This window comes from Aptenodytes patagonicus, chromosome 7 (genome assembly GCF_965638725.1).
Source record: "Aptenodytes patagonicus chromosome 7, bAptPat1.pri.cur, whole genome shotgun sequence".
Classification (NCBI taxonomy): domain Eukaryota; kingdom Metazoa; phylum Chordata; class Aves; order Sphenisciformes; family Spheniscidae; genus Aptenodytes; species Aptenodytes patagonicus.
Genome location: NC_134955.1, coordinates 19,826,549 through 19,851,687, shown reverse-complemented (window position 1 = coordinate 19,851,687; position 25,139 = coordinate 19,826,549). Strand labels below are relative to the sequence as shown.

Below are 25,139 nucleotides of genomic sequence, written 5' to 3'. Positions count from 1 at the left end.
GCGGCACAACGCGTGGCACGGTTGTCTTCTCGTGGGTGAAGGCTGCCAGGAGGGAAGCACGGGTCAATTGAGGATGGGAGCAAGAGGGGAAGGTAAAGGGGGTGGGCAGAAGCCCTGAGCCAGGGGCGTGTGCAGGAAAGGCAGCGCTGTGCTGCACTGAGTCTTGCTAGGCAAGAGGGAGGAGTGGGCCTCTGGCTCCTGCCCTCAGGCTCCCGTCTGGTTTGTCCCCCAAAAATGGGGACAAGGACAGTGCCTGAACGGTGCCTTCCAATGCGCAAGCAGCCTCTGCCTCTCCCTGGAAGAGGAGCCTCTCCAGATATGCACGTATCCCTCCAAGGAACAGGGACAGCGTACTGTCTGCCCTCTTCCACAGAGGCAGGCCAGGCTCCGTGGGAGAGACCTGTGCCCAGGGCCATACCAAAGGCAGGCCATACCAAAGTGCCGACGCCAAAGGAAGTGGGGACGGAGGGCAAGTACCAAAACAAATGCCCGAGGGGCCTGTGCTGCTAGAAGGGAAGGAAGGAAGGAAGCAAGGAAGCAAGCAAGCAAGGAAGCGTGAGAGCTGGGAAGAGCAGGCAGAGCAGCGGGAAGGTCAGGAGGGAGCCTTACCGGGGTGCGAGGAGCTCAGCCATGTTAGGGACACAGTTGAGGAGGGAGAAGAAGCCGGCGAAGGCAGCAGGCTGGTTTTGGCTGTGAAGGGTGGGGAGGACTCCGGTGCGGGCAATTCTGTTGGAGCACTGGTCCTCAGGGAAGAGGGCTTGGACCTTAGGGTCGTAGGCGTAGGCTTTGGGCTGGTGGTGGTGGCCGATGTGGAGGAGACTGTGGAAGTGGTGGCAGATGGCAGCCGGGTGCTGAGCGGGCTGCTGGGGGCAGGCGGAGAGCTGGGACTTGGAGACGTCCTTGTCAGAGGGACTCCTGTGCTGCTAGCGGGGCTGGCCTCTCTGGAGACAGAGGTCTTGGAGGTGCTGCTGGCGGAGGTGGCGGCGGTGGTCTTCTGCGTGGTCAGAGGCGGCACAACGCGTGGCACGGTTGTCTTCTCGTGGGTGAAGGCTGCCAGGAGGGAAGCACGGGTCAATTGAGGATGGGAGCAAGAGGGGAAGGTAAAGGGGGTGGGCAGAAGCCCTGAGCCAGGGGCGTGTGCAGGAAAGGCAGCGCTGTGCTGCACTGAGTCTTGCTAGGCAAGAGGGAGGAGTGGGCCTCTGGCTCCTGCCCTCAGGCTCCCGTCTGGTTTGTCCCCCAAAAATGGGGACAAGGACAGTGCCTGAATGGTGCCTTCCAATGCGCAAGCAGCCTCTGCCTCTCCCTGGAAGAGGAGCCTCTCCAGATATGCACGTATCCCTCCAAGGAACAGGGACAGCGTACTGTCTGCCCTCTTCCACAGAGGCAGGCCAGGCTCCGTGGGAGAGACCTGTGCCCAGGGCCATACCAAAGGCAGGCCATACCAAAGTGCCGACGCCAAAGGAAGTGGGGATGGAGGGCAAGTACCAAAACAAATGCCCGAGGGGCCTGTGCTGCTAGAAGGGAAGGAAGGAAGGAAGGAAGGAAGCAAGGAAGCAAGCAAGCAAGGAAGCGTGAGAGCTGGGAAGAGCAGGCAGAGCAGCGGGAAGGTCAGGAGGGAGCCTTACCGGGGTGCGAGGAGCTCAGCCATGTTAGGGACACAGTTGAGGAGGGAGAAGAAGCCGGCGAAGGCAGCAGGCTGGTTTTGGCTGTGAAGGGTGGGGAGGACTCCGGTGCGGGCAATTCTGTTGGAGCACTGGTCCTCAGGGAAGAGGGCTTGGACCTTAGGGTCGTAGGCGTAGGCTTTGGGCTGGTGGTGGTGGCCGATGTGGAGGAGACTGTGGAAGTGGTGGCAGATGGCAGCCGGGTGCTGAGCGGGCTGCTGGGGGCAGGCGGAGAGCTGGGACTTGGAGACGTCCTTGTCAGAGGGACTCCTGTGCTGCTAGCGGGGCTGGCCTCTCTGGAGACAGAGGTCTTGGAGGTGCTGCTGGCGGAGGTGGCGGCGGTGGTCTTCTGCGTGGTCAGAGGCGGCACAACGCGTGGCACGGTTGTCTTCTCGTGGGTGAAGGCTGCCAGGAGGGAAGCACGGGTCAATTGAGGATGGGAGCAAGAGGGGAAGGTAAAGGGGGTGGGCAGAAGCCCTGAGCCAGGGGCGTGTGCAGGAAAGGCAGCGCTGTGCTGCACTGAGTCTTGCTAGGCAAGAGGGAGGAGTGGGCCTCTGGCTCCTGCCCTCAGGCTCCCGTCTGGTTTGTCCCCCAAAAATGGGGACAAGGACAGTGCCTGAACGGTGCCTTCCAATGCGCAAGCAGCCTCTGCCTCTCCCTGGAAGAGGAGCCTCTCCAGATATGCACGTATCCCTCCAAGGAACAGGGACAGCGTACTGTCTGCCCTCTTCCACAGAGGCAGGCCAGGCTCCGTGGGAGAGACCTGTGCCCAGGGCCATACCAAAGGCAGGCCATACCAAAGTGCCGACGCCAAAGGAAGTGGGAACGGAGGGCAAGTACCAAAACAAATGCCCGAGGGGCCTGTGCTGCTAGAAGGGAAGGAAGGAAGGAAGGAAGGAAGCAAGGAAGCAAGCAAGCAAGGAAGCGTGAGAGCTGGGAAGAGCAGGCAGAGCAGCGGGAAGGTCAGGAGGGAGCCTTACCGGGGTGCGAGGAGCTCAGCCATGTTAGGGACACAGTTGAGGAGGGAGAAGAAGCCGGCGAAGGCAGCAGGCTGGTTTTGGCTGTGAAGGGTGGGGAGGACTCCGGTGCGGGCAATTCTGTTGGAGCACTGGTCCTCAGGGAAGAGGGCTTGGACCTTAGGGTCGTAGGCGTAGGCTTTGGGCTGGTGGTGGTGGCCGATGTGGAGGAGACTGTGGAAGTGGTGGCAGATGGCAGCCGGGTGCTGAGCGGGCTGCTGGGGGCAGGCGGAGAGCTGGGACTTGGAGACGTCCTTGTCAGAGGGACTCCTGTGCTGCTAGCGGGGCTGGCCTCTCTGGAGACAGAGGTCTTGGAGGTGCTGCTGGCGGAGGTGGCGGCGGTGGTCTTCTGCGTGGTCAGAGGCGGCACAACGCGTGGCACGGTTGTCTTCTCGTGGGTGAAGGCTGCCAGGAGGGAAGCACGGGTCAATTGAGGATGGGAGCAAGAGGGGAAGGTAAAGGGGGTGGGCAGAAGCCCTGAGCCAGGGGCGTGTGCAGGAAAGGCAGCGCTGTGCTGCACTGAGTCTTGCTAGGCAAGAGGGAGGAGTGGGCCTCTGGCTCCTGCCCTCAGGCTCCCGTCTGGTTTGTCCCCCAAAAATGGGGACAAGGACAGTGCCTGAACGGTGCCTTCCAATGCGCAAGCAGCCTCTGCCTCTCCCTGGAAGAGGAGCCTCTCCAGATATGCACGTATCCCTCCAAGGAACAGGGACAGCGTACTGTCTGCCCTCTTCCACAGAGGCAGGCCAGGCTCCGTGGGAGAGACCTGTGCCCAGGGCCATACCAAAGGCAGGCCATACCAAAGTGCCGACGCCAAAGGAAGTGGGGACGGAGGGCAAGTACCAAAACAAATGCCCGAGGGGCCTGTGCTGCTAGAAGGGAAGGAAGGAAGGAAGCAAGGAAGCAAGCAAGCAAGGAAGCGTGAGAGCTGGGAAGAGCAGGCAGAGCAGCGGGAAGGTCAGGAGGGAGCCTTACCGGGGTGCGAGGAGCTCAGCCATGTTAGGGACACAGTTGAGGAGGGAGAAGAAGCCGGCGAAGGCAGCAGGCTGGTTTTGGCTGTGAAGGGTGGGGAGGACTCCGGTGCGGGCAATTCTGTTGGAGCACTGGTCCTCAGGGAAGAGGGCTTGGACCTTAGGGTCGTAGGCGTAGGCTTTGGGCTGGTGGTGGTGGCCGATGTGGAGGAGACTGTGGAAGTGGTGGCAGATGGCAGCCGGGTGCTGAGCGGGCTGCTGGGGGCAGGCGGAGAGCTGGGACTTGGAGACGTCCTTGTCAGAGGGACTCCTGTGCTGCTAGCGGGGCTGGCCTCTCTGGAGACAGAGGTCTTGGAGGTGCTGCTGGCGGAGGTGGCGGCGGTGGTCTTCTGCGTGGTCAGAGGCGGCACAACGCGTGGCACGGTTGTCTTCTCGTGGGTGAAGGCTGCCAGGAGGGAAGCACGGGTCAATTGAGGATGGGAGCAAGAGGGGAAGGTAAAGGGGGTGGGCAGAAGCCCTGAGCCAGGGGCGTGTGCAGGAAAGGCAGCGCTGTGCTGCACTGAGTCTTGCTAGGCAAGAGGGAGGAGTGGGCCTCTGGCTCCTGCCCTCAGGCTCCCGTCTGGTTTGTCCCCCAAAAATGGGGACAAGGACAGTGCCTGAACGGTGCCTTCCAATGCGCAAGCAGCCTCTGCCTCTCCCTGGAAGAGGAGCCTCTCCAGATATGCACGTATCCCTCCAAGGAACAGGGACAGCGTACTGTCTGCCCTCTTCCACAGAGGCAGGCCAGGCTCCGTGGGAGAGACCTGTGCCCAGGGCCATACCAAAGGCAGGCCATACCAAAGTGCCGACGCCAAAGGAAGTGGGGACGGAGGGCAAGTACCAAAACAAATGCCCGAGGGGCCTGTGCTGCTAGAAGGGAAGGAAGGAAGGAAGGAAGCAAGGAAGCAAGCAAGCAAGGAAGCGTGAGAGCTGGGAAGAGCAGGCAGAGCAGCGGGAAGGTCAGGAGGGAGCCTTACCGGGGTGCGAGGAGCTCAGCCATGTTAGGGACACAGTTGAGGAGGGAGAAGAAGCCGGCGAAGGCAGCAGGCTGGTTTTGGCTGTGAAGGGTGGGGAGGACTCCGGTGCGGGCAATTCTGTTGGAGCACTGGTCCTCAGGGAAGAGGGCTTGGACCTTAGGGTCGTAGGCGTAGGCTTTGGGCTGGTGGTGGTGGCCGATGTGGAGGAGACTGTGGAAGTGGTGGCAGATGGCAGCCGGGTGCTGAGCGGGCTGCTGGGGGCAGGCGGAGAGCTGGGACTTGGAGACGTCCTTGTCAGAGGGACTCCTGTGCTGCTAGCGGGGCTGGCCTCTCTGGAGACAGAGGTCTTGGAGGTGCTGCTGGCGGAGGTGGCGGCGGTGGTCTTCTGCGTGGTCAGAGGCGGCACAACGCGTGGCACGGTTGTCTTCTCGTGGGTGAAGGCTGCCAGGAGGGAAGCACGGGTCAATTGAGGATGGGAGCAAGAGGGGAAGGTAAAGGGGGTGGGCAGAAGCCCTGAGCCAGGGGCGTGTGCAGGAAAGGCAGCGCTGTGCTGCACTGAGTCTTGCTAGGCAAGAGGGAGGAGTGGGCCTCTGGCTCCTGCCCTCAGGCTCCCGTCTGGTTTGTCCCCCAAAAATGGGGACAAGGACAGTGCCTGAACGGTGCCTTCCAATGCGCAAGCAGCCTCTGCCTCTCCCTGGAAGAGGAGCCTCTCCAGATATGCACGTATCCCTCCAAGGAACAGGGACAGCGTACTGTCTGCCCTCTTCCACAGAGGCAGGCCAGGCTCCGTGGGAGAGACCTGTGCCCAGGGCCATACCAAAGGCAGGCCATACCAAAGTGCCGACGCCAAAGGAAGTGGGAACGGAGGGCAAGTACCAAAACAAATGCCCGAGGGGCCTGTGCTGCTAGAAGGGAAGGAAGGAAGGAAGGAAGGAAGCAAGGAAGCAAGCAAGCAAGGAAGCGTGAGAGCTGGGAAGAGCAGGCAGAGCAGCGGGAAGGTCAGGAGGGAGCCTTACCGGGGTGCGAGGAGCTCAGCCATGTTAGGGACACAGTTGAGGAGGGAGAAGAAGCCGGCGAAGGCAGCAGGCTGGTTTTGGCTGTGAAGGGTGGGGAGGACTCCGGTGCGGGCAATTCTGTTGGAGCACTGGTCCTCAGGGAAGAGGGCTTGGACCTTAGGGTCGTAGGCGTAGGCTTTGGGCTGGTGGTGGTGGCCGATGTGGAGGAGACTGTGGAAGTGGTGGCAGATGGCAGCCGGGTGCTGAGCGGGCTGCTGGGGGCAGGCGGAGAGCTGGGACTTGGAGACGTCCTTGTCAGAGGGACTCCTGTGCTGCTAGCGGGGCTGGCCTCTCTGGAGACAGAGGTCTTGGAGGTGCTGCTGGCGGAGGTGGCGGCGGTGGTCTTCTGCGTGGTCAGAGGCGGCACAACGCGTGGCACGGTTGTCTTCTCGTGGGTGAAGGCTGCCAGGAGGGAAGCACGGGTCAATTGAGGATGGGAGCAAGAGGGGAAGGTAAAGGGGGTGGGCAGAAGCCCTGAGCCAGGGGCGTGTGCAGGAAAGGCAGCGCTGTGCTGCACTGAGTCTTGCTAGGCAAGAGGGAGGAGTGGGCCTCTGGCTCCTGCCCTCAGGCTCCCGTCTGGTTTGTCCCCCAAAAATGGGGACAAGGACAGTGCCTGAACGGTGCCTTCCAATGCGCAAGCAGCCTCTGCCTCTCCCTGGAAGAGGAGCCTCTCCAGATATGCACGTATCCCTCCAAGGAACAGGGACAGCGTACTGTCTGCCCTCTTCCACAGAGGCAGGCCAGGCTCCGTGGGAGAGACCTGTGCCCAGGGCCATACCAAAGGCAGGCCATACCAAAGTGCCGACGCCAAAGGAAGTGGGAACGGAGGGCAAGTACCAAAACAAATGCCCGAGGGGCCTGTGCTGCTAGAAGGGAAGGAAGGAAGGAAGGAAGCAAGGAAGCAAGCAAGCAAGGAAGCGTGAGAGCTGGGAAGAGCAGGCAGAGCAGCGGGAAGGTCAGGAGGGAGCCTTACCGGGGTGCGAGGAGCTCAGCCATGTTAGGGACACAGTTGAGGAGGGAGAAGAAGCCGGCGAAGGCAGCAGGCTGGTTTTGGCTGTGAAGGGTGGGGAGGACTCCGGTGCGGGCAATTCTGTTGGAGCACTGGTCCTCAGGGAAGAGGGCTTGGACCTTAGGGTCGTAGGCGTAGGCTTTGGGCTGGTGGTGGTGGCCGATGTGGAGGAGACTGTGGAAGTGGTGGCAGATGGCAGCCGGGTGCTGAGCGGGCTGCTGGGGGCAGGCGGAGAGCTGGGACTTGGAGACGTCCTTGTCAGAGGGACTCCTGTGCTGCTAGCGGGGCTGGCCTCTCTGGAGACAGAGGTCTTGGAGGTGCTGCTGGCGGAGGTGGCGGCGGTGGTCTTCTGCGTGGTCAGAGGCGGCACAACGCGTGGCACGGTTGTCTTCTCGTGGGTGAAGGCTGCCAGGAGGGAAGCACGGGTCAATTGAGGATGGGAGCAAGAGGGGAAGGTAAAGGGGGTGGGCAGAAGCCCTGAGCCAGGGGCGTGTGCAGGAAAGGCAGCGCTGTGCTGCACTGAGTCTTGCTAGGCAAGAGGGAGGAGTGGGCCTCTGGCTCCTGCCCTCAGGCTCCCGTCTGGTTTGTCCCCCAAAAATGGGGACAAGGACAGTGCCTGAACGGTGCCTTCCAATGCGCAAGCAGCCTCTGCCTCTCCCTGGAAGAGGAGCCTCTCCAGATATGCACGTATCCCTCCAAGGAACAGGGACAGCGTACTGTCTGCCCTCTTCCACAGAGGCAGGCCAGGCTCCGTGGGAGAGACCTGTGCCCAGGGCCATACCAAAGGCAGGCCATACCAAAGTGCCGACGCCAAAGGAAGTGGGAACGGAGGGCAAGTACCAAAACAAATGCCCGAGGGGCCTGTGCTGCTAGAAGGGAAGGAAGGAAGGAAGGAAGGAAGCAAGGAAGCAAGCAAGCAAGGAAGCGTGAGAGCTGGGAAGAGCAGGCAGAGCAGCGGGAAGGTCAGGAGGGAGCCTTACCGGGGTGCGAGGAGCTCAGCCATGTTAGGGACACAGTTGAGGAGGGAGAAGAAGCCGGCGAAGGCAGCAGGCTGGTTTTGGCTGTGAAGGGTGGGGAGGACTCCGGTGCGGGCAATTCTGTTGGAGCACTGGTCCTCAGGGAAGAGGGCTTGGACCTTAGGGTCGTAGGCGTAGGCTTTGGGCTGGTGGTGGTGGCCGATGTGGAGGAGACTGTGGAAGTGGTGGCAGATGGCAGCCGGGTGCTGAGCGGGCTGCTGGGGGCAGGCGGAGAGCTGGGACTTGGAGACGTCCTTGTCAGAGGGACTCCTGTGCTGCTAGCGGGGCTGGCCTCTCTGGAGACAGAGGTCTTGGAGGTGCTGCTGGCGGAGGTGGCGGCGGTGGTCTTCTGCGTGGTCAGAGGCGGCACAACGCGTGGCACGGTTGTCTTCTCGTGGGTGAAGGCTGCCAGGAGGGAAGCACGGGTCAATTGAGGATGGGAGCAAGAGGGGAAGGTAAAGGGGGTGGGCAGAAGCCCTGAGCCAGGGGCGTGTGCAGGAAAGGCAGCGCTGTGCTGCACTGAGTCTTGCTAGGCAAGAGGGAGGAGTGGGCCTCTGGCTCCTGCCCTCAGGCTCCCGTCTGGTTTGTCCCCCAAAAATGGGGACAAGGACAGTGCCTGAACGGTGCCTTCCAATGCGCAAGCAGCCTCTGCCTCTCCCTGGAAGAGGAGCCTCTCCAGATATGCACGTATCCCTCCAAGGAACAGGGACAGCGTACTGTCTGCCCTCTTCCACAGAGGCAGGCCAGGCTCCGTGGGAGAGACCTGTGCCCAGGGCCATACCAAAGGCAGGCCATACCAAAGTGCCGACGCCAAAGGAAGTGGGAACGGAGGGCAAGTACCAAAACAAATGCCCGAGGGGCCTGTGCTGCTAGAAGGGAAGGAAGGAAGGAAGGAAGGAAGCAAGGAAGCAAGCAAGCAAGGAAGCGTGAGAGCTGGGAAGAGCAGGCAGAGCAGCGGGAAGGTCAGGAGGGAGCCTTACCGGGGTGCGAGGAGCTCAGCCATGTTAGGGACACAGTTGAGGAGGGAGAAGAAGCCGGCGAAGGCAGCAGGCTGGTTTTGGCTGTGAAGGGTGGGGAGGACTCCGGTGCGGGCAATTCTGTTGGAGCACTGGTCCTCAGGGAAGAGGGCTTGGACCTTAGGGTCGTAGGCGTAGGCTTTGGGCTGGTGGTGGTGGCCGATGTGGAGGAGACTGTGGAAGTGGTGGCAGATGGCAGCCGGGTGCTGAGCGGGCTGCTGGGGGCAGGCGGAGAGCTGGGACTTGGAGACGTCCTTGTCAGAGGGACTCCTGTGCTGCTAGCGGGGCTGGCCTCTCTGGAGACAGAGGTCTTGGAGGTGCTGCTGGCGGAGGTGGCGGCGGTGGTCTTCTGCGTGGTCAGAGGCGGCACAACGCGTGGCACGGTTGTCTTCTCGTGGGTGAAGGCTGCCAGGAGGGAAGCACGGGTCAATTGAGGATGGGAGCAAGAGGGGAAGGTAAAGGGGGTGGGCAGAAGCCCTGAGCCAGGGGCGTGTGCAGGAAAGGCAGCGCTGTGCTGCACTGAGTCTTGCTAGGCAAGAGGGAGGAGTGGGCCTCTGGCTCCTGCCCTCAGGCTCCCGTCTGGTTTGTCCCCCAAAAATGGGGACAAGGACAGTGCCTGAACGGTGCCTTCCAATGCGCAAGCAGCCTCTGCCTCTCCCTGGAAGAGGAGCCTCTCCAGATATGCACGTATCCCTCCAAGGAACAGGGACAGCGTACTGTCTGCCCTCTTCCACAGAGGCAGGCCAGGCTCCGTGGGAGAGACCTGTGCCCAGGGCCATACCAAAGGCAGGCCATACCAAAGTGCCGACGCCAAAGGAAGTGGGAACGGAGGGCAAGTACCAAAACAAATGCCCGAGGGGCCTGTGCTGCTAGAAGGGAAGGAAGGAAGGAAGGAAGGAAGCAAGGAAGCAAGCAAGCAAGGAAGCGTGAGAGCTGGGAAGAGCAGGCAGAGCAGCGGGAAGGTCAGGAGGGAGCCTTACCGGGGTGCGAGGAGCTCAGCCATGTTAGGGACACAGTTGAGGAGGGAGAAGAAGCCGGCGAAGGCAGCAGGCTGGTTTTGGCTGTGAAGGGTGGGGAGGACTCCGGTGCGGGCAATTCTGTTGGAGCACTGGTCCTCAGGGAAGAGGGCTTGGACCTTAGGGTCGTAGGCGTAGGCTTTGGGCTGGTGGTGGTGGCCGATGTGGAGGAGACTGTGGAAGTGGTGGCAGATGGCAGCCGGGTGCTGAGCGGGCTGCTGGGGGCAGGCGGAGAGCTGGGACTTGGAGACGTCCTTGTCAGAGGGACTCCTGTGCTGCTAGCGGGGCTGGCCTCTCTGGAGACAGAGGTCTTGGAGGTGCTGCTGGCGGAGGTGGCGGCGGTGGTCTTCTGCGTGGTCAGAGGCGGCACAACGCGTGGCACGGTTGTCTTCTCGTGGGTGAAGGCTGCCAGGAGGGAAGCACGGGTCAATTGAGGATGGGAGCAAGAGGGGAAGGTAAAGGGGGTGGGCAGAAGCCCTGAGCCAGGGGCGTGTGCAGGAAAGGCAGCGCTGTGCTGCACTGAGTCTTGCTAGGCAAGAGGGAGGAGTGGGCCTCTGGCTCCTGCCCTCAGGCTCCCGTCTGGTTTGTCCCCCAAAAATGGGGACAAGGACAGTGCCTGAACGGTGCCTTCCAATGCGCAAGCAGCCTCTGCCTCTCCCTGGAAGAGGAGCCTCTCCAGATATGCACGTATCCCTCCAAGGAACAGGGACAGCGTACTGTCTGCCCTCTTCCACAGAGGCAGGCCAGGCTCCGTGGGAGAGACCTGTGCCCAGGGCCATACCAAAGGCAGGCCATACCAAAGTGCCGACGCCAAAGGAAGTGGGAACGGAGGGCAAGTACCAAAACAAATGCCCGAGGGGCCTGTGCTGCTAGAAGGGAAGGAAGGAAGGAAGGAAGGAAGCAAGGAAGCAAGCAAGCAAGGAAGCGTGAGAGCTGGGAAGAGCAGGCAGAGCAGCGGGAAGGTCAGGAGGGAGCCTTACCGGGGTGCGAGGAGCTCAGCCATGTTAGGGACACAGTTGAGGAGGGAGAAGAAGCCGGCGAAGGCAGCAGGCTGGTTTTGGCTGTGAAGGGTGGGGAGGACTCCGGTGCGGGCAATTCTGTTGGAGCACTGGTCCTCAGGGAAGAGGGCTTGGACCTTAGGGTCGTAGGCGTAGGCTTTGGGCTGGTGGTGGTGGCCGATGTGGAGGAGACTGTGGAAGTGGTGGCAGATGGCAGCCGGGTGCTGAGCGGGCTGCTGGGGGCAGGCGGAGAGCTGGGACTTGGAGACGTCCTTGTCAGAGGGACTCCTGTGCTGCTAGCGGGGCTGGCCTCTCTGGAGACAGAGGTCTTGGAGGTGCTGCTGGCGGAGGTGGCGGCGGTGGTCTTCTGCGTGGTCAGAGGCGGCACAACGCGTGGCACGGTTGTCTTCTCGTGGGTGAAGGCTGCCAGGAGGGAAGCACGGGTCAATTGAGGATGGGAGCAAGAGGGGAAGGTAAAGGGGGTGGGCAGAAGCCCTGAGCCAGGGGCGTGTGCAGGAAAGGCAGCGCTGTGCTGCACTGAGTCTTGCTAGGCAAGAGGGAGGAGTGGGCCTCTGGCTCCTGCCCTCAGGCTCCCGTCTGGTTTGTCCCCCAAAAATGGGGACAAGGACAGTGCCTGAACGGTGCCTTCCAATGCGCAAGCAGCCTCTGCCTCTCCCTGGAAGAGGAGCCTCTCCAGATATGCACGTATCCCTCCAAGGAACAGGGACAGCGTACTGTCTGCCCTCTTCCACAGAGGCAGGCCAGGCTCCGTGGGAGAGACCTGTGCCCAGGGCCATACCAAAGGCAGGCCATACCAAAGTGCCGACGCCAAAGGAAGTGGGAACGGAGGGCAAGTACCAAAACAAATGCCCGAGGGGCCTGTGCTGCTAGAAGGGAAGGAAGGAAGGAAGCAAGGAAGCAAGCAAGCAAGGAAGCGTGAGAGCTGGGAAGAGCAGGCAGAGCAGCGGGAAGGTCAGGAGGGAGCCTTACCGGGGTGCGAGGAGCTCAGCCATGTTAGGGACACAGTTGAGGAGGGAGAAGAAGCCGGCGAAGGCAGCAGGCTGGTTTTGGCTGTGAAGGGTGGGGAGGACTCCGGTGCGGGCAATTCTGTTGGAGCACTGGTCCTCAGGGAAGAGGGCTTGGACCTTAGGGTCGTAGGCGTAGGCTTTGGGCTGGTGGTGGTGGCCGATGTGGAGGAGACTGTGGAAGTGGTGGCAGATGGCAGCCGGGTGCTGAGCGGGCTGCTGGGGGCAGGCGGAGAGCTGGGACTTGGAGACGTCCTTGTCAGAGGGACTCCTGTGCTGCTAGCGGGGCTGGCCTCTCTGGAGACAGAGGTCTTGGAGGTGCTGCTGGCGGAGGTGGCGGCGGTGGTCTTCTGCGTGGTCAGAGGCGGCACAACGCGTGGCACGGTTGTCTTCTCGTGGGTGAAGGCTGCCAGGAGGGAAGCACGGGTCAATTGAGGATGGGAGCAAGAGGGGAAGGTAAAGGGGGTGGGCAGAAGCCCTGAGCCAGGGGCGTGTGCAGGAAAGGCAGCGCTGTGCTGCACTGAGTCTTGCTAGGCAAGAGGGAGGAGTGGGCCTCTGGCTCCTGCCCTCAGGCTCCCGTCTGGTTTGTCCCCCAAAAATGGGGACAAGGACAGTGCCTGAACGGTGCCTTCCAATGCGCAAGCAGCCTCTGCCTCTCCCTGGAAGAGGAGCCTCTCCAGATATGCACGTATCCCTCCAAGGAACAGGGACAGCGTACTGTCTGCCCTCTTCCACAGAGGCAGGCCAGGCTCCGTGGGAGAGACCTGTGCCCAGGGCCATACCAAAGGCAGGCCATACCAAAGTGCCGACGCCAAAGGAAGTGGGAACGGAGGGCAAGTACCAAAACAAATGCCCGAGGGGCCTGTGCTGCTAGAAGGGAAGGAAGGAAGGAAGGAAGGAAGCAAGGAAGCAAGCAAGCAAGGAAGCGTGAGAGCTGGGAAGAGCAGGCAGAGCAGCGGGAAGGTCAGGAGGGAGCCTTACCGGGGTGCGAGGAGCTCAGCCATGTTAGGGACACAGTTGAGGAGGGAGAAGAAGCCGGCGAAAGCAGCAGGCTGGTTTTGGCTGTGAAGGGTGGGGAGGACTCCGGTGCGGGCAATTCTGTTGGAGCACTGGTCCTCAGGGAAGAGGGCTTGGACCTTAGGGTCGTAGGCGTAGGCTTTGGGCTGGTGGTGGTGGCCGATGTGGAGGAGACTGTGGAAGTGGTGGCAGATGGCAGCCGGGTGCTGAGCGGGCTGCTGGGGGCAGGCGGAGAGCTGGGACTTGGAGACGTCCTTGTCAGAGGGACTCCTGTGCTGCTAGCGGGGCTGGCCTCTCTGGAGACAGAGGTCTTGGAGGTGCTGCTGGCGGAGGTGGCGGCGGTGGTCTTCTGCGTGGTCAGAGGCGGCACAACGCGTGGCACGGTTGTCTTCTCGTGGGTGAAGGCTGCCAGGAGGGAAGCACGGGTCAATTGAGGATGGGAGCAAGAGGGGAAGGTAAAGGGGGTGGGCAGAAGCCCTGAGCCAGGGGCGTGTGCAGGAAAGGCAGCGCTGTGCTGCACTGAGTCTTGCTAGGCAAGAGGGAGGAGTGGGCCTCTGGCTCCTGCCCTCAGGCTCCCGTCTGGTTTGTCCCCCAAAAATGGGGACAAGGACAGTGCCTGAACGGTGCCTTCCAATGCGCAAGCAGCCTCTGCCTCTCCCTGGAAGAGGAGCCTCTCCAGATATGCACGTATCCCTCCAAGGAACAGGGACAGCGTACTGTCTGCCCTCTTCCACAGAGGCAGGCCAGGCTCCGTGGGAGAGACCTGTGCCCAGGGCCATACCAAAGGCAGGCCATACCAAAGTGCCGACGCCAAAGGAAGTGGGAACGGAGGGCAAGTACCAAAACAAATGCCCGAGGGGCCTGTGCTGCTAGAAGGGAAGGAAGGAAGGAAGGAAGGAAGCAAGGAAGCAAGCAAGCAAGGAAGCGTGAGAGCTGGGAAGAGCAGGCAGAGCAGCGGGAAGGTCAGGAGGGAGCCTTACCGGGGTGCGAGGAGCTCAGCCATGTTAGGGACACAGTTGAGGAGGGAGAAGAAGCCGGCGAAGGCAGCAGGCTGGTTTTGGCTGTGAAGGGTGGGGAGGACTCCGGTGCGGGCAATTCTGTTGGAGCACTGGTCCTCAGGGAAGAGGGCTTGGACCTTAGGGTCGTAGGCGTAGGCTTTGGGCTGGTGGTGGTGGCCGATGTGGAGGAGACTGTGGAAGTGGTGGCAGATGGCAGCCGGGTGCTGAGCGGGCTGCTGGGGGCAGGCGGAGAGCTGGGACTTGGAGACGTCCTTGTCAGAGGGACTCCTGTGCTGCTAGCGGGGCTGGCCTCTCTGGAGACAGAGGTCTTGGAGGTGCTGCTGGCGGAGGTGGCGGCGGTGGTCTTCTGCGTGGTCAGAGGCGGCACAACGCGTGGCACGGTTGTCTTCTCGTGGGTGAAGGCTGCCAGGAGGGAAGCACGGGTCAATTGAGGATGGGAGCAAGAGGGGAAGGTAAAGGGGGTGGGCAGAAGCCCTGAGCCAGGGGCGTGTGCAGGAAAGGCAGCGCTGTGCTGCACTGAGTCTTGCTAGGCAAGAGGGAGGAGTGGGCCTCTGGCTCCTGCCCTCAGGCTCCCGTCTGGTTTGTCCCCCAAAAATGGGGACAAGGACAGTGCCTGAACGGTGCCTTCCAATGCGCAAGCAGCCTCTGCCTCTCCCTGGAAGAGGAGCCTCTCCAGATATGCACGTATCCCTCCAAGGAACAGGGACAGCGTACTGTCTGCCCTCTTCCACAGAGGCAGGCCAGGCTCCGTGGGAGAGACCTGTGCCCAGGGCCATACCAAAGGCAGGCCATACCAAAGTGCCGACGCCAAAGGAAGTGGGAACGGAGGGCAAGTACCAAAACAAATGCCCGAGGGGCCTGTGCTGCTAGAAGGGAAGGAAGGAAGGAAGGAAGGAAGCAAGGAAGCAAGCAAGCAAGGAAGCGTGAGAGCTGGGAAGAGCAGGCAGAGCAGCGGGAAGGTCAGGAGGGAGCCTTACCGGGGTGCGAGGAGCTCAGCCATGTTAGGGACACAGTTGAGGAGGGAGAAGAAGCCGGCGAAGGCAGCAGGCTGGTTTTGGCTGTGAAGGGTGGGGAGGACTCCGGTGCGGGCAATTCTGTTGGAGCACTGGTCCTCAGGGAAGAGGGCTTGGACCTTAGGGTCGTAGGCGTAGGCTTTGGGCTGGTGGTGGTGGCCGATGTGGAGGAGACTGTGGAAGTGGTGGCAGATGGCAGCCGGGTGCTGAGCGGGCTGCTGGGGGCAGGCGGAGAGCTGGGACTTGGAGACGTCCTTGTCAGAGGGACTCCTGTGCTGCTAGTGGGGCTGGCCTCTCTGGAGACAGAGGTCTTGGAGGTGCTGCTGGCGGAGGTGGCGGCGGTGGTCTTCTGCGTGGTCAGAGGCGGCACAACGCGTGGCACGGTTGTCTTCTCGTGGGTGAAGGCTGCCAGGAGGGAAGCACGGGTCAATTCATGGTGACCAGGTAAGATGGGAAGGTGGGTGACGTGGGCAGTGCAGGGGTAGAAGCTTTCTGCAAGGATATGGGCAAGAAAGGCAGGACTGGTTCCCAGTATTTCTAGTTGTTTTAAAGATGAATGGATGGGGCGATGACACCCAGTATGTCCCATCCCGTTCTTCTTCTTCTGGGAATTGCAGGCTGGTGATGGTTTTGAAGGATGTCCTCTAGCAATTTGTCTCTGTCTCCTTCCTCCTGGAACTCTTGAGAGGGAATGACGTATCTGTACTTTCGTGTGGAATTCTACTGGTTGACATGTAGTCTACCATCTGCCTGCTGCAGACTGTGCTGGAAAGGATCCATGGGACAGCCGAGGCTACTGAATGGACAGGCATAGGATATGGATGACTCTTAGCACTCTCCTGACCAGAGCACTCACCTGTTACTACTTTACTAGTTGGAGTCTTAGCTCTGGCTGGCTCCCTTGCTATAAAGGGACAGGAGGAAGTAATGGTTGAGTATTGGGAAGGTTTCTAGGCAAAGCATGTTGTGGCATCTCCTCCAGGGAGCCTGTTCTGTTTAACACCAAGACAACCCAGGCATGTGGGGCCCTGTGGTTCTAAGTGGGAAAACTTTAGCCTGGAGTTGAGTGTACACCTTTTTGCCCACCATACACTGGTGACCCTTTTGTACCCAAGGTCAGCATTGGCCAAGGAGGTGGCATTTGTTGACCCACACTTGTCATGGGTGTGCCAGGGCCTGGGCATCCATTGGATGGAGAGCATGCCTTGTGTTCTGTCTCTCACCCAAAACTGTCCTGAGGTGTGAACTGGACACGAGTTTCCAGTTTCACTGCCTTCTGTTCCCCCCACTGTGCATTCTCAGGGCACCACTGTAAGGGAAGGGAGTGTGTGTTAGCTTGTCTCTACCAGTTGTAGGGCAGGAACTTATGGATGTCTGTATCCTGATAAAGGCCTGTTCCCCAGAGCCAAACCCCTGAAGTGGCAAGTGAGAAGGATGCAGTCAGGGTCATGTGCGAGCCAGTCCCAGGACCTGCCTGGGTGCCAGGAGTCCTATGGCAAGGGCAGTGGGAATTGAGAATGAATACCAAAACTGAAGCCTGTGCAGGACATGCTGCTTAGGAGAGAATGGTGGGAGCTGGAAGGAGCAGGCAGAGCAGCAGGAAGGGGAGGAGGTAGCCTTACCAGGATGTGATGGTCTCAACCATGTCGAGGACACAGTTGAGGATGGGGAAGAAGCAGATGAGGCTGAAGTGGCAGGTAAAGAGCTGGGGCTTGGAGACATCCTTGTCAGTGGGACTTCTGGGCTGCTGGCAGGGCTGGTCTCTCTTGGGACAGAGGTGCTGCTGGCAGACGTGGCAGGGGTGGTCTTCTGTGTGATGAGATGTTGCAGAATGTGTGGCTTCTCTGGTCTTCTGTGGGTGACAACTACAGAGAGAAAAGCACAGGTTGATTGAGGGTGGCAGGGCAAGAGAGGAAGGCAAAGGTGCCAATTCCCCGGGAGAAGCCCCAGGGTGTGGGTGTGGGGGTAAGAGAGGCAGGACCGGACCCCACTGAGTCTTACTGGGCAAGAAAGAGAAATGGGCCAATGGCTCCACCCAAAAAAAAAAATGGGGCAAGAACTGGGCCTGAAGGGTGCCCTCTGACAATTCAGCACACTCTGCCTCTTCCTGGAGCTCCTGAGGGAAGAAGAACATCTCTAGATGTGCATGTCTCCCTTCCAAGATGTTCCAGACTGGGCAAGAGCATCCTCTGGGAGAGCTGGGGTAAGTGAAGCAGAGTCTTAGGCCAAGGGCATCTCTCAGCTTCTTCTTACTCACCTACTGGGACTTGGTGGTGCAGAGTGGTTACTTGGGTTCTCTCACTCTCTGTAAAGTAAGGAAGAATGGATATTAGTAATGGTTGGGAGCTGGTAAGGTTCCTAGTTAAAGTGGGTTGTGATACTTCCTCAGAGGAAGCTGTAATTGCTGGCACAAGAAGACCCAGATGTGTGCACCCCAACAGTACTTCGTGGGAGGCGCATGGATTGGGAAAGACTGTAAAGCTGCCCTCCCACTACAGTAGGCTTCCCCCTGCACACTGTCCCGGCCTCTGGTGTTGGTTGCTAACCTAGCAATTCACATTGTCATACAGCCTCAGAGGAGATGGTCCTTGTTGGCATATGGAGTACCTGACATCTGAAAGTGTAATTTCCTTTTTTTAATACTTATTTTTGGGAGAATTTGTTACAATGGCTAGGGGGAACACATATTCTGCCCTCTGTGAGTTTTCAAGAACTCACTTTGAAGCATAGAGAGATTTTGCCTAAATTTGGAGGAAGTGTAAAGTATGGCCTTGAAGAGAAATGTTAGGTATAAGATGATATTTGGATGTCAGATGCTTGCTCCATTGGCAAGACACATAAATTTCCATTTTTAACACACTTCTTCAGTTATCCATATCCTTTCCTATCTATTTGCAATGTTAAGACAACTAGTCAGAATGCTTGGTTTTTTTATAAGGAAAACATTGACATGTGTCTTGTGAGTGATGGCTTCGCCTGGCAGATATCAAAAAGTTATATTTACCTACTGTTGTTAGTTTAGGCTTGCTCAAAGTTGTGATCTGAGATGTGGTTTGAGTAGGTATTGAGGTGGTTGTCATTTTCTTTTTGATAGTGGTCTTGAAGGGTGGTGTGGTGAACCTTACTTTTTCCATCTCTGTTGAAGCAGCGGTTGATGAGGCAACAGGTGTAGGCTTTGGTTTAATGGTCATGGTTCTTTTTGTTGAGGTAGTTATGGAAGGGGTAGTGATGGCTGTAGTCATGTTTGGTGTGGTAAAAATTGATGTTGTATGTGCTTTTGGAGTAAAGGTAAATAATATAATGTGAGTAATCAATTCATTGAATAATTAAAAATAGATAAACTATGAAGAAGTTACCCATATTCCAGAGAGACAGTTTTCATCCTTGATCTTTTGAATATTTTCTGTGTAATTGTTTGTATTAATGTTCTTATAAGCTTGCCAAATCTTTCTCTACTCGTATTTGTTTTCTATTGTCTCATATCTATCTTTGTTCTCATTATCTATATTTTTCCTATAGATTATTTTTTATATAATTTTTCTAAGAAGTTAGCTTTGTTGTCACTTATTGGCTAAAGTCTGTATGGACTTTGCCCAAATGACAATTTCATTGGCTATTCTTATGTTCCAAATCAGCCACAGTTTCAGCTTTCCATAATTTGTATTACAAAGCTAAATAACATCATGTTATAGGACTTTCCTTGTCCCGGTGCACAAATCATTTGTCACTATGGCAGCCTTTGAAGTTGTGTTTTGACTCCTGTGGGACCTCTTTTTAACTCTGCTTTCCCTGATAGCCTGGGTCCAGGATGGCTTATTAGTTGAAGTGCATGTTGGTGGGAAGCTACATGTTATGAGTCTCCACAAGCCATAGAATCAAAAAGTAATTTATGTTGGGGGAGTCATGCTCCTGAGAGCAGGACTCTAGAATCCTAGACAAAGTTGCTGCACTGATACCTGTGTGATTCTGCTTTGGAGCCTGCTTACATTATTAAGAGTTAATAGGTTGGCTGCTCCTTGAATATGACTGCATAACTGAACCAGTTGTGGAAAAGAAGCTGAAGCTGAGCTAATAAATCCAAATGGAGCTGAGCTGGCTCACTGCTTATAGAACTTCTAATGTGCTTCTCAGATGAGTCACACAAGTGATTTTTGTTTGTATTTTTAACCTAGTATCTATATCCTTTCTCTTTCCATACACTTTCAATCTACACTTCTGAACGTTTGTGGTTGACAAACTCCTTTCTGGAAGCCTGCTTTGTCTACTTCATGATTTGGAGTCTTATGCTTGGATGTTGAAACCGCTTGCAATGCTGTCCAAGTAGAGTGGTATCTCAACTATATATAGAGTGGGTTTACTATAATTTATTTTAGACAGTAACACTAAAAACCTACCGGTTGTTGACATTATTGTGACAAGAGGTGATGCTGATGAAGTTCTTGGAACTGTGATTTTTGAGGTTATTGTTGGATTTGTAGTCTCAGTTGATATAGTAGTTGCAGAAGAAGTAGTACTAGGTACTCTTGGTAGGGTACTTGTGGTAGAGCTTCTTGTTACTTTAGGCTGCACTGTTGTTACTAAGAGAAAAAAAAACAAAATTAAAGTATAAGAAATAGTTCTTCATAATCTATTTATAATATACCTATATAAATTAAAAATTATTTTTTGAAGTAAAAACAGTCTTAATAACTATTAGTAGTAACTGCTATTAAAAACCATTACCTTTTAGATGAAACATTTGAAAGAAGTTATCCATCTATTCCTTTGCTATTATGCGCAGTGAATACATTAAACAGGAATTCTTGCAGAGTTTTATATATTTTTCTTCATCACTTTAAAGTGAATTTGGCATAAATACTTGTGCATAGCAGCAGAGATGGAATTGTATTTTCTTATTCACATAGCTGACAGTGTAATGTTTTCCCAATACCATCTATCTTCAGGGAAATTAATGGAATTTCTTACAAATTTAAGATCAGTGTGTATATATATATATTCCTTTCCTGGATCAGGCTATAGGGGTTTGGTATACTCAGTCATACATTTCCATGAAGACCTTCTTAAATTGTTAAAGTGTTATATGGCCAGTCACCACTAAGAACTGTGGTGAAATTTTTGTGGGATTTTGTACATCATAGAATCATGGAATGGTTTGGGTTAAAAGGGACCTTTAAAGGTCATCTAGTCCAACCCCCCTGCAATGAGCAGGGACATCTTCAACTAGATCAGGTTGCTCAAAGCCCCGTCCAACCTGACCTTGAATGTTTCCAGGGATGGGGCATCTACCACCTCTCTGGGCAACCTGTTCCAGTGTTTCACCACCCTCAGCGTAAAAAATTTCTTCCTTATATCTAGTCTAAATCTATTCTCTTTCAGCTTAAAACCATTACCCCTTCTCCTATCGCTACAGGCCCTGCTAAAAAGTCTGTCCCCATCTTTCCTATAAAGCCCCCTTCAAGTATCGAAAGGCTGCAATAAGGTCTCCCCGGACCCTTCTCTTCTCCAGGCTAAACAACCCCAACTCCCTCAGCCTGTCCTCATAGGAGAGGTGTTCCATCCCTCTGACCATTTTTGTGGCCCCTCTCTGGACCCACTCCAACAGGTTTATGTCTGTCTTGTACTGAGGACCCCAGAGCTGGATGTAGTACTCCAGGTGGGGTCTCACCAGAGTGGAGTAGAAGGGCAGAATCACCTCCCTCGACCCGCTGGCCACGCTTCTTTTGATACAGCCCAGGATATGTTTGGCTTTCTGGGCCATGAGCACACATTACCGACTCATGTCCAGTTTTTCATCCCACAGTACCCCCATGTCCTTCTCCTCAGAGCTGCTCTCAATCCCTTCATCCCCCAGCCTGTATCGATACCGGGGGTTGCCCCAACCCAGGGGCAGGACCTTGCACTTGGCCTTGTTGAACCTCATGAGGTGCACATGGACCCACTTCTTGAGCTTGTCCAGGTCCCTCTGGATGGCATCCCATCCCTCAGGCATGTCAACTGCACCACTCAGCTTGGTGTCATCTGCAAACTTGCTGAGGGTGAGCTCAATCCCACTGTCCATCAGAGACAAGACAGAAGTTCTTATTCACCAACAGAGATATTTCATTACTGATATCTGGAAGTGCCTAAGTATACTCAGGAAACACTGTTCTCTCAATAATTTTTTTTCTTAATATGTCTAACAAATATTTCTGGGAAAATTTTTGTGATAATTATGATACCAAGTTATTTTTCATCATTGCATCTTATGCATGTGAAACTGGTGATGCCACTATATCATGCAAAAAAGGATATTGCTTACCGCATAAACACATATCAGGACATATATCAGTGTGAAGTACTAGTTTGGTCAAGTATGTAAACTAACCTGTTGAAGGTGAAGATGTTTCAGGTGTGGTACTAGCGCTTTTATCTCCTGTTGTGTAAAGGTAGAACAGGTTAAGTTTGTGAATGAAAGCATATTAAAATACTCCAAATAAGGCAAATTTCAGATTGGATTCAAAGGATTGTGTTAGTGAGGTATTCCTGAAAATGCTTAATATTAACTATTTCAGTGGTAAATTTCACATCAAAGGACTTAAACAATGACAAAGAAATCAATACATCTCATAAAAATAATGAACACGAGTAAGTTTTTGCTACCTTTCTTATGATTTTTCTGCTTAAGGGCACCTCACTTTTCAGAGATAATGGAAACATGTTTTTTGTATGTAAATGAGATCACTAGCTGAGATCCTGGTTACACAGGTTAGAATTCTGTAATATGAGAAAAATTGTCCTTGAGTTTTCTTACATCTGCATGAAAATCAAAACCATGCAGCTAGAGTCTATCAAAACATTATTTAGTAAGATAGGTTTTCCTAGAAGTAAACCACATGGTAATAAACCTTAAGTTAAAATAATTTTTAAAAAAATCTCTAAAAAGAGTTTTGCTAAGTAGAGTCCATTAGCTAGGTCTGATCCTATTTCATATGTTCTCTTTTTTTTATGAAAGGCATTGAATATATCTGAGACCTACAGCTCTGCTGGGGCAGGCCCTCATGCAGATCAGAACACCAATACACTTTCAGGAAGATCCACATTTTGAAAAGTACTCACGTTTACAATGAACATAACTTTTCAGGTTGCTAACTAAAATCAGCTTCTGTATTACGGCATTCCCTACCCTAATCCTTCTTTTAATTAGTTCTTTTCATTCCTTTATTTACCAACTGAAGTTTTACATAGTAGCAGTATGGTAATAGGGTTATTTTGAAGGAAAGTTATGTTTGGATGAACGCTCATTATTGATTAAGAGGTACTAGGAAAAATACCTTCTTTGAGAATATACAAGTGTTTTAGTTATGTTTTCCAGTTACTGTAGAGAAAGAGTATATAGGATGCTGCTTACCACATGGCATGCATCTTTCCTTCTCATGGTCAAAGTATTCATCATGAGAGCAGTTGTAACAGCCTGAAGAAAGGGGAAGAGAAGTTTCTTTTACATTTCTTAGAGAACAGTATTTAATTTATAGTATTTATAATGTAATCTCTCACATTTCTGTTATTAAAAAATTGTATCGATGGCAACATCATCTGTTCAGGTAAGCATTTCCAATGTCAACCTCAGAAGAAGGGTCTGCCTATGTAGTAATTTTTTTGGTTTCTCCAACTATATCCATTTCTCTAATAAAAATATTAGCTGCTCTCTCCACATGTTTTTTTATCTAAGTACAGCGTATTCTTTTGATTTGGTGCAAGTCAGAGAATTTCTCCTCAAGATAGGCTGAGCTCAATATAAAGCTAGATGTAGTACAGTTACTGAATTGATTATGTATTTAAAGCAGTAGTACTAAGGTAAAGCTCAGCAAAACTGCTTCAAAGATAGCATCAATTAGAATACCATTATTTAACTGTGGTATGACTGATTTAAAAAACAGCATTGAAAATAATTACTATGTTACTGTTTCCTGGTTTACACTAGTATAGCTTATTACCTTCAATGTTGACATATTTGTAGTTTTGATTTGGACAATTACAAGGCCTGTAACGCCAGGTGCAGCTGTCATTGTTGTAGCCATAGGAATAAGTACCACCACTTCCTGTTTTTTTATGAGAATTGTAATACTCACAATAGACAGCTAAAAAAGGTAAGAGCAAGAGAGAAATCAGAATTTTTCAAATTAATGGCATGTTATTTTCAAAGGTCTAAAGGGAGGGCCAAATTAATAAACAGTTTGAATCAAAAATTTTGTCACTGAATTTATTAGCTTCTGATGTAAATTGAAATTTACGGTCCAATGAAGTCAGTTTCCTTTTTGCAAATGCACTATGCAGGCATTTCCACAATTTTTAATGCATAATATAGTGAAATGTTGAAAAGAAACCATTGAAGATGACAACTCTAGCATTGATTTATAACACGCTCATTGTCTTTTTTCCTCCATATATGGTGTTCTGTAACACCTCGATATCTTTTTCCTGTTTTACAGTGTTCTAGCCAACACAGCTGTCTATTTCCTTTACATCCACACAGAAGGTGATTTCATCACAGCTAAAAAAATATTTTTTTACAATTTCATACTCCCTCTGCTGACAAACTGACAGTTCACTATACAGTGGCAGCAGAAGAAACAGTCTGCCTTCTGTGACCACATTATTTTCTCTCTCATTACTCCATGGTAAAAAGATATAATATTTTGGTTAATTTAGCACAAATGAAAACTACAGATTTCAAAACCCAGGTGACTGAAGTAAACTATTTGCCCATAAAGAAAATGCAACTTAGGAGGTGCTTAGTAAGCAATTACCTATGTTGCCATATTAATATACTCACAGTAACAATAATAATCTCTTAAACCTGTTTAAAGAGAGCTTAAAGAAACTTACGACAGAACTCAGGGGTCCTCCAGTCAATGCAGATACCTTTATCTAAGCACGCCATGGCATATACTGCGATGGCATCACACATGCATTCACAGTCCCCTCCAATGTCACAACCACAAGAGTCTCGAACACAGGCCTCGTAATAGGGCATACGATTCACCTGCATTGGAAAATGAAGTAATGAATTTTCTAGGATTCTTTTATGCCTATTTGTTAAGAAGGTGTTTTTCCCTGGGCTAAACAATACATGTTCCATTAAGTGAGAGTAACTAGTATTTCCTCTGAACACTTGTCAAAGCAATTACAATCCCACATCATACAAATCTTTTTAACAAGAATGTAGCTGTCTCCATATCGACAACAGAAACTGATGATGTTTTGCCAGATACATATTTCTAAATTCATACTAGTCCTGAACATATTGTGTTTGGCTTAAAAAAAACCCCAAACCCCGACATCCATTCAGGCACAAGTGTCTAAGTTCGTAAGCTCTACACCCTCCATGGATATGCATGAGCACTGCAGCATTATCCACATTTCTCACTTGTTTTTGCCTCCTGAACACAGAGATTTTCCTTCAGAAGGCCTGGTTCTGATGAACCTTGTGATATTTTCATTTCCACAAAGTGGGCAACTTAAAACAAATAGGATAGTTGATGATATCTTGCTCTTGGGCTGACCTGCACCTTCTAAGTAATGCTGTTGATTTACTGATGAGAACAAGTGTTTTCAGGGTTTTCTTAAGTTTGGTTTTCTAACAAAGGCTAAATGGTTTCAAAAGAGTAAACAGTGCATTGATCAGTATCAGGTATCACCAACAGACTGACTAATTTCTGATACTTAAGTCTTCATTCTTTTTTCACTCCGATATTTTTAACTAATCAGTTAATGCCATACTTAGCTTTTGTGCTTACAAAAGGGCTGGTGAAGTGCAAATAAGAAAGGATGAGGATTAACATAAATGAAAGCCATAAAACATTTTCATATATTTTATTAAAAAATTTTGGGGAAGAGAAAATCAACTGTTGGAGTGTGAGCATTTTGGAAGAATACAGATTATGCCTATAAATAAAAAGAAGGCCAAGTCAATTCTTACCTTATTGTGACAGGCAGAAAAGACTTGGCTGTTGATGATGGAACATGTCTTTTCTGCCCATGCTTTACGATAAGGGTTCTTGCTACAGGGGTCCACTACAAAGTATACATCCCCACAGAGAGGATTCTCTTTCCAAGAATTCACAAATTCCAATTCATTTGATGCCACATACTTGCTTCGAGTTTCAAAATCATCCTTCATATTGCCATTATAGTTCCCACACAAACCACATATAGTTTCCTAGATTAAATGAAAGCAGCAATGTCAGTTCAGCAAGTTACAATTACTCACCTTCCCTTTCAATTACTGACAGTTTCCTGTGCTTTAGTAGTGAAT

At 53.4% G+C, this 25,139-nt stretch overlaps 1 protein-coding gene across 1 annotated transcript in view; it reads right to left on the bottom strand.

Moving 5' to 3' along the window:
* Nucleotides 1–16,463: 16,463 nt before the first annotated feature.
* Nucleotides 16,464–25,139, bottom strand: part of MUC6 (mucin 6, oligomeric mucus/gel-forming) — a 33,188-nt gene continuing 24,512 nt past the window's right edge. The window contains exons 23-29 of the mRNA XM_076343513.1: nt 24,804–25,043; nt 23,711–23,867; nt 22,819–22,962; nt 22,233–22,295; nt 19,240–19,413; nt 17,971–18,119; nt 16,464–16,697 (exon numbers count right to left, since the gene is read on the bottom strand). Coding sequence (XP_076199628.1) covers nt 16,464–16,697; nt 17,971–18,119; nt 19,240–19,413; nt 22,233–22,295; nt 22,819–22,962; nt 23,711–23,867; nt 24,804–25,043 — 1,161 coding nt within the window. The remainder of the gene's footprint in view (nt 16,698–17,970; nt 18,120–19,239; nt 19,414–22,232; nt 22,296–22,818; nt 22,963–23,710; nt 23,868–24,803; nt 25,044–25,139) is intronic.